Genomic DNA, 9,433 nt, shown 5'->3' with positions numbered 1-9,433 from the left:
CATTGACTAAATTCTTAACACCCCCCCCCCCCCCAAAAAAAGAAAAGAAAAAAGATGACTGAATTGTTTTAACTATATCATGTAAATTTGTCATGATTTTTTTTCCTATCTTTACTAGAATTATGATATTCATGGTTAAGATGTTATGTGTTGTGATTTTTTTGTAAAAAAACAAACAAACAAAAAACTTAAGTAGTTTAAAAACTGGACAGAGGGTACTTTGGGGTACTTGGCTTTGAAAAAGAACAAAAAGCAAATCAAAAGCCAATTAAAACTAATAGAAAGGAAGTTACAAGAGAAATGTTCTTTTGTGCAGTATAGCACTTGAGATTTTCATTTTGTTCTTCATATAACACGTTCTGTATATTCACCAATGACATTATACAGGTAAGTCTACAAATGTACACTAGATGGCAGCAGTGATGCCATTAGTTTGTTTATGATTTCATTTGTCTCTAAGAAGAACCAAGTATCAAAATGAAACAAAATAAAGGTCATCAGAGGTGGCTTTGGTAATTTTCGAGGCCCCAGGCAAAGATAGTGACCTGAGGCCCCTTTCAGTTTGGCTCAAAGCTATCATAGCTAATGAGGGCAAATATTGTGAAGCATTTGTTTTCTGTCAACAAAGCCACAGAACTACTGGACCCAAATACCAATTACAGAAAATAATAAAAGCACAAATACCCAAAGGCACCTGCTCATCACCTCTTATTTGATTGACAAGTTAACTAGCTGGGACAAAGGTGAAACTTGTGTAGACAATTAATACTGACCACTGGTGTAATATCTCAACAAATCATGAATTTAAAGTTATTTTAATGCATTTTACAACACATAAATCCACTTCTTTATTGATTGGAACTTTCCCTATAGATCTACGCAACTATAGTCTGCTTGGTGTAAGGAGATGTTAGGGCTTTATGAGGGGCTTGAACCTCAAGCAGAGCACAGAGTGCCCTCTCAGGGCTTCTTTTGGACATTAAAACTCTATTTTGATGCTGCTATCTGAACTCTTGCCACCTGATTTACATTCTAAATACTCAAAATGGTAATTTGAACTTTTTTTAATGTATACCTCATGAAATACAAGCCTATTTGGCTGATTGATGAAAAGGGTCGCAGGCAGTTGCCTACCTGTTTGTAATGGGATCATAATATATGTGGATCATCATTCATATGCCTGTTTTCACATAAAAATGATTAAAACAATTATATATAGTACTGTATATCTCTGGAGATAGAGTGATATGATCAAAATTTTAAATCTATTAATATTATTTTAGATGTATTTCCAAAATCCATAACAGTGACATTTAAACAATTTAAATGCTCAAATTAGACCTACTCGGTCAGCCATTATTATTACTGCATACATATACTGTATAATTATATAGTTTAAATAATGGCTAGAGTAACAATAACATGGTACTATTTTATATATATATATATATATATATTTAAGCTATGATAAAGTGCCACCTGACTACATAGTATTGGTGGCATGACTTTGAACATAGAAGAGTGCTGGAGTTTCCCTAACAGTGAATTTATATACATTGTTAAGGCAGCTAAAAAAAAAAAAAAGATTTTTTCTTATTAACAACATTAACAATGCTGACACTGAAACTAGAAACTATTGCCCGATTGAGTACTTTGTGTGCTGCTGTGTTTTACAAAGAAAATGTGAAATGTGGCATTATTGTGACCATTCTGATTTATTTTGTATATCCATATTATCAACACAAACTCAATACTGCAGCTTTTCAACACATTTGAGAGTAATCGAAAAATCTGCCTCCGGCTGAACACTACACAAATACTCTCGCAGCAAGCCTCTGAAAATGTTGCATTGCCTTCTTATTTGTAGAAAGAGTAAATAAAGTTATCGCCTATTCGAATAATTCAACTTCAAAACGCATCTCAACTTTACTGCAAGTTGATGTAAAGTGCTCCTCGCTCATCTTTTGCCAAAACTTCCGACAGCACATGAAGGCATCAAAAGCTCCATTCCGTTTAGGCGGTACCAGCCAATCAAAACGTGCCTGTGGAATCACGTGACCAACTGACTACTAAATTACGATTGACTTGAGAGCTGCTGATTGTAGGCTACTTTTCGATGTACAGTGACTCAAAGCGGATAACTTTCAACCGTTGTTGCAGCAAGTTTAACGTAACGGAAATGCTCCCAGGTTCCCCTAAGCTTATTTGAGCTTAGTTTTGTTCGGATATTAAGGCCATTATGTCGGTAAACTGCCAAACAGGTAAGTTGAAAAGAGTTTATTTTGGCTGTGCCAGCAAAGCAGTTTATGACCCCGGTCGGCTGTTTTTTACCGGGGCAGCAGCATCACTACTCAAAGTAAACTGTTGGGAGAACTAAATGTTTAGTTTGGCTTGTTTTCGATGTTTTTAACCTGTAATTGCCTCCTGTGAATTAACTTTCCTTCGACTGTTTAATGTGTGTTTTTGAAATAGTAGTTTTTCAGTCTTTCCTCAAACTTGCTGTAGTAGTCAAATATTTTACTGTAACGTTATTTTACCATAACAGTTAGCTAACGTAAACGGCCAAACGGTGCTTGATTTTTGTCATTGTACGCCATGTAAAAAGTATTTAGGCTCAATAGATAGCACACCTTAAGGCATGAAATACAACTGGGAAGTTAAATAAGTTGAGCTTTTTGTAGAAACCAAACCTAATGGTACTCAAAATGGAAATAAGAGAAACGCAAAGGTTTTCCTGGATAATTATAAGAAAGTATAGGTTATATTATCAAGAGAGTTGGACATGTCGTTTATTTAAGTTAAAGCGTGGTTTTTAGTTCCACAGGTTAAAGTAGTTATTATTCGTGAAAATGAGATATTAAGGTTCCCCATACATCCTGGACAACCTTGAAAACACTTGACCAATTGATTTTCCAGTCAACATGAGAACATGAGAGGTAAAGCAAAATGTCATGGAAAAACTCTCTCCAAATATATATTAGAGTTCCTCAAAACAAATCTTTTCATGTGACAGGGCTGAATGATGTTAAGGATCATATAAAACTGTGACAGCAGGTGATAGCAATTTTTGTAAGTACAAACATGCTGTCAGCATCACCAAACCTGGAAAACTTTACCTTTGACAAACCGTGTTTGATTCATGGGAGACTTAATGCTAGAACACCTGTTGTGATCAGTATTAGAGAAAATATGAGCAAAAACTGGGTAATAAATACCCCCTAAAATATTTTAATGTTCTTATATTAGTAAAATTTAAATGACATACTTATGCAGATGTGTTTGAATTGTTCTAAAATTCATTTATTGTCATTTTGAAGTATGTTAAGAGTTCATGGCTATAGCAAACTGCACATCTCTTGAATCAGACGCCCACAGAGGGGGACATTGTTGTATGGGCATGATAAGTATCTGTTATACCACTTAAACTGGCTCTGAGAAAGGCCTGGAAAATGATTTCCAGAAAATAATGGGAACCCTGTGTCTTTTACAATCCTGACAAGACAGTTATTTGTGTCTGAACTGTCTATAATACTTTCAGTAATGCCATTTTTGTCTTCCTTGGCTTACTCTTTCCCCAACTTTTTATACCTCTATCCTATTTAAAGTATTTTTGTGTATTTCACCTTTATTATATGCTCTCTTTTGGTATGATTTGTACTGTAATGTTGGCGCAAACTGGCACAAGAATTTAATGTAGTCTTATCTTTATCTTATCTTATCGTTTGTGAATTTATGTGTTTAGAGGAAAGACCATACATACACACAATCACTCACATCATCCTTTACCCATTGCTCTCTGTGTTCCAGCCATCCAGGGACCAGGGCATCGTGGTGACTTCTTCAGGGACTAGCTTGCCTGCTGCACCCTCTAACACAGGGTGGCAGCTGCAGTGGCTGCTGGGATGCTGAGGAAGAGCAGCAGCCACAGTGGCGGTGATGGTGGTGCTGGCGTTGGCAGTGGGTCGAAGCATACTCACGGTCTGCCTCGATACCTCTCAAAGCCCCATACTGGGTCTTTATCGGCCGGATCTACTAAAACCTGGGATATGGGCCGCCGCTCCAAAAACCACAGTCTTCTGAGCAGCATTGCGCTGATGTCTCACCCGATTGGGGCCCCTGGAGTGGACCCAGAGTATGTGATGCAGCTAGTGAATGATGTACGGTGGTTTGCTGACGTGTTGCTTAACCTTAAGGAGGCTTTCCAGTGTAAAGGTGAGTTAAGAGGGGTGCAGGAATGTGGAGTTCAGGGAAGTGGGACATCATATATCAACATAGAAGTCGTATGAAACTCCATATATGGATGTTTGTTTCACGTAAACATGGTTGTGTTTTAAGTGGGACAGATTGGTGATTTCTGATATTGCATTCTTGTTAAATTTTCTGCCTACTTCGTCAGATTGAGTATCTTAGTTATCAAAGATTGACAGACATTCAGCAGGTCTAAGTTGAAGGTGGGGAATGTGATACATTCAGGTGATACTTGGGAGAGCAAACAAAGAGCCAGAAAGTTAGACTTTTTCTTCTTGAGTAATACTTGGCTTGTAATCGATAGAAAACATCTATGAGCAGCACATGTTTTGGTCTTATCTCTATGGAATTTATCCCAAATCCATACTCTATCATGGAGTTCGCTCTGTGTATTTGCTGACAAACCCTTACTCTTTGGACTGAGGGGCCGTCTTCAAATCCAGATATTTAACATTGATAGGAGATATAGCTTGAACTCTCTGTCAGCAAATTCCACTGTAGATACAAAGGGAATGTATAGCCTATATAGCTATACAATTTTTCTTCAATACATTGGTAAATATACCACTCAGATCTTCATTTAGCTACTGGTGCCATCAAGCAGCAGTACTTATTGACAGTTTTGCATTAAATTACCTGGGACTCTCTGGGTGCCTTTGTGATGCCTAGCCATAATAACCACCTGTGGAGTGTCAGTTTAAAGTGTGAAAGCAGCTCTGATGCTTACGTGCTTGCAGCATTGTTAATGCCTCGACAACTACAAACACCCACATAAACTACTGTAGACACAAGGGCAGTCACAGGTTACTTATTTTCTTTTCTCGCTCTGTCTTGATGACTTTTCTCTTGTTTGCAGACACAAACACACTCCACGTATACTTACATTCTTGTAGTGTTTAACAAGGCTTAACAAGGGCATTAAAAGTATTTACTGTATCCTATTTATAATGTTTTATATCATTTTATCTGTGTATTTTTATGCCTTAGTTACCTCAGACATCTGGAAATGCACGTTCTAAGAGCTAAGCTGTCATGCAACACTGTAGTGCCCTTTTAAAAAACCTAAATATTTTAACATAGCACTAAACTGACAGATCCTTAAGCAGTCTTGTAAATGATTTATCCATATGTTGTCTGGTCATAATAATCAGACCTCTGATTTTTCTTTCTTTGTGTTCTATGAATCACATTGCGAGAGCTTCCCTCTGTGGTATTAACCTGACACTAGTTCAGCTGCTTCTACTACTTTTTTTCAACTTAAAGACACCCACACACACTTGCACACACATATTCACCCATGCTGAGATCCAGCTACACGTCTGACGGTGGGAGTGAGTTGTTTAACCATTCCTCTCGCTGGAGGAGTGAGGAGGCCTCTGTGAGAGAGCCTTTGCCTGCTGAGTGTTGCTCTGAGCCATCACCAAAACATTTATTATAAGCCTGTGTTAACACAGCTCTTATTCCACACGTGGGGATGAAATCATACCATATGACCCTAAAGTGTCATTCACCTATTTGTCATTTGGATTAGTGGTTTATTTCTGTTATTCTTCCCTCAGACTTGCTGACACAAGCAATTTAGTAAAACAAGTCATGCAAGATGCTTCTACTACAGTGCTGTCCAGGCTAAAGTAAACATGGAGTCATCTATTTAACTAATTACCAACAAAGACTGGTGGAAGATGGTCACACTTTTAATCAAATGTGTTTTGTTGACAATATTAGTGTGACATGTAAGCTGTAATCTGTGCAGTCAATATCAGCAAATCAAAATACTGACACTTTAAAGTGTTCCGAGTAGATTTTCCTCACTTTTTAAGGAGATCTTTCTGAAGCCCAGCACTGTATACATGATATTCCATGTATTGTTAGTGATCAGTCTGCTTGGCGCCAGTGGAGCAATCCTTTAAGTTCTCTCCTAAAGAAAGATTATCATCTTTTGAATGGTTCTTTCTTTGGGGAGGAGTGTTTTTTATAAGTGAGATGAGATGACCTCTATTTTTAGCATGTTGAAAACCTTGACTTTTAGATTATTTATTCAGATTATTAAAAGATTTAGTCATGAAGATTATCTTTATGTCTTGATCATTTTCAACATCCACAATTTGACTCAAACTGTAGCTTATTTGATATATAACAGACATTTCTGATTGGATGCATAGCAGCTGCTTATCAGCTGTGTCACAGCTTCATTTTCATTTTAAAAATTTACATGCTAAGAAGTCAGGGCTTTCAGACTGCCTTACCTGATGGCTGTGGTTGGTGCACAGAGAAGCTAGAGATTAGAAAAATTGCCTGTTTATTAGGGGTGTAATGGTTCATCGATGTATATCGATATATCGATTGATTGATTGATGATCCAATCAGATCAATGGAAAGTCAAAACATCGATCTAAATGGATGCTTCAAGCTACGCTTTTTTTTTTTTAATTCCCCCCCGCATGCCTGTTGACAGTGTCCGCCCCAGGCAGCGTCCTCAACAAGCTAGCTGCAAGCTAACTAAGTAGCAGCAGTGGCTTAAAGTTTCACAGCTGAGGGAAAGAGGGTTTTCTTTCCTCTCTCTGCTGTGTGGATACATTTCAGACAGACGCTACTGCACGACGGATCTCTCCCCTTAGTTTGCCGACTACATCTTTATCTTTATCTATATATAACTGCCATATGAGATCATTCACAGATAAAAACACTCCACCCGTTATGGCTGAGGCAGCGAGTGCTGTCTGCAGCAGACCGCAGATACGCAGAGAGGAAAAAGTCAGCTGCTGCATATCTACTTTGATACACTTATTTTACATCGCCGTCTCACATTAGATTTATAATGAAAATATTAGCTGTCCAAACTTAACGTGGTTCAAGCAGGACAGCTGTTGTCTGTATACCCCCACCCCCTCACTCTTTTTGTAAAGCTGCACATCACAGGAACGTCTTTTATAATAAAAATTTGCTCTAGTATTCTGTCTAACCTTTCCATTTATTAAAATCAAGGTTGCAATAAATAAAAAATGATAAAGAATCATTAAATACATCATATCAATTACCTCATTTAAATCTCATAAGGTGAATAAACTACAAAAATGAACTATCTGCCACATTAACAGGCCCCTGCGTAAAGTATGAAAGGCTGATATAGAGCAGAAATGTCTCTTGAAGTCCACGTGTGTAAATAAGTTTAAGAAAAAAAATCTAAAGTGGGAACACAGGCCAAACATTTTGATCATTATTATGAAGGGTTGCAGAAAAAGTCCATATTAGTGCTTTAGAGTGATCTGGGGATGTGAGGAAATAAAATGTTTGGTTCTGAAAATGTTTGCTGTTTTAAATCAGTATGTTTTAACACAAATGTGCATATTTGTGTTCCTAATTTAAAGGTAATCTGGGTAATCTGGTCTTTGTTGTTTTTGTTAAAGACATATTTTATTAAATACAGAAACCTGTCAATAATTTAATTGCAGAAACTTTCTTTCTTTTTGTAACTGTGAAATTTTTGCACAAAATCGCCTCAAATCAATCCTGGGCCCCATATCTAATTGAATCGAAATTGCGTCGTGGCAGATTTTGTGATATCGGAAAATATCGTATCATTGTCCAAAATATCGAAATTGTATCATATCGGGATGAAACTGGTGATTTACACCCTACTATTTATCCTAAGAGCTGCATGTGTCTCTCAGCCAAAATATACAGGAAAATAATGAAAAGATAGCCATTGTTTTAGAAGAGTTGTTCTCAACTGCTCTAGCTATAAGACCCACTGCCGCCTCCTTATAGCGAAATTGCAACCAAATTTATGAATTTTTTTCAAGTGCTAAAATTCATTAAATAAAAAATATTGCAGTCAGAACCTTAGATGGTACAAAACATGCAACTGCACAAGAGGGTTTACAAAATTTTTGGAGGATATGCAGGCAAACATGTTACTTCACTCTATCTTGCCTTGATAATGTCGATTTTTTTTACGATCTTTGGAAATGTAAACACTATCATGTGGAAAATAGTTTATTTCTATCCAAGATAACAGGATGGAAAAAGTCAAGATCTCAAGAAAACAACCAGGATGAATTCCTTGTCCAGCAAAAGAGTAAAATACAATATACGGATACATGTCTGTGCACAACTTGTGTACATCCTAGATACTTTGCCACCAATACATGATCCACTGAAAACATCTACACAACTCACTTTTAGGTCCGGAGTCTGACCCACTAGTTGAGAACCCGTTTTAGAAGATATGTATGTCCATATCAGTAGGATATGTTTCCAATGTGTTTCTTGATGACCCTGTTGAAGGCCTTGAGCTGAAATGCCTCTGTCTTGTTCTTTTACCTTTCTGTTTCCGCATTGGTAGAATATATTGCAAGGAAGATTAACACAGTATGATAACACTTCCACCCTGGGTTAGCATTTCTGTGGAGGAACTCACCTCATTTGAACAGAATGCTTTTATTCTAAATTTTTCCAGTCTCCGGTAGACTATACAAAGAGCCATGTCCCTTGTAGATAGATTTATTAAGGCCAGTGTTTCCCACAGGCTTTTAGGAGACTATGGTGGCGGACCCTGAATGTTGTAGGAGGGTTTCTGGGGCATGCTACCCCGGGAGTAAAACTGTGACATTTTGAAGTGAAATGCACCGATCTTGGGTATTTTTAGAGCCAAATGAAGAGGCTAAACCTGACTGCCTTTTCCCTTCCTCTCCCTTATTAGTGTGTGCAAAGAGTTTTTAATGTTTCATATCCACTGTAAATACGTAAATTATATCCTTTTAAGTGATATGTCTGACACAGGCTAAGTCCTTTCTTTACACACTTACTTCGGGATTTTGCCATTTAGGATGAGAATATTACCAGAATTTTTAATGAATTAGACATCAAGGTAGCCCATGTGTGGGTGAGAGACACGGCAGGAACGTGCAGATCCATTTGGATATGCAGATTCTACATGGAACTAAGGTAGAAAGTGAAAAATGTTTCACCTGATGTGTTTTATGAGTTCGTCTCCCTTAGCATGTCTAAAGCTCAGTCACAGAGTGCAAAGTCTTTATCTGCGCTGACGCCAGCTTTATGAAAATGTGATGTTAACGGGGCAAAATGGACTATGGCGATGAAAATTAGACTATGGCGGACCACCACGTTTTGAGTAATTGATGGGAAACCTTGAAGGTAAAACTTGTGAAAAAGGGCAGCGGGC

General features: G+C 37.5%; 1 protein-coding gene across 1 annotated transcript in view; it reads left to right on the top strand.

Moving 5' to 3' along the window:
- Positions 1-2,115: 2,115 nt before the first annotated feature.
- LOC121520023 (rho GTPase-activating protein 29-like) overlaps positions 2,116-9,433 on the top strand; it is a 53,189-nt gene continuing 45,871 nt past the window's right edge. Inside the window, exons 1-2 of the mRNA XM_041803222.1 lie at positions 2,116-2,261; positions 3,808-4,212. Of these exons, the coding sequence (XP_041659156.1) occupies positions 3,903-4,212 (310 nt within the window). The 5' untranslated portion in view covers positions 2,116-2,261; positions 3,808-3,902. The remainder of the gene's footprint in view (positions 2,262-3,807; positions 4,213-9,433) is intronic.

The sequence above is a fragment of the Cheilinus undulatus genome, linkage group 13 (genome assembly GCF_018320785.1).
Source record: "Cheilinus undulatus linkage group 13, ASM1832078v1, whole genome shotgun sequence".
Lineage (NCBI taxonomy): Eukaryota > Metazoa > Chordata > Actinopteri > Labriformes > Labridae > Cheilinus > Cheilinus undulatus.
This window is presented reverse-complemented; position numbering and strand designations above follow the sequence as displayed.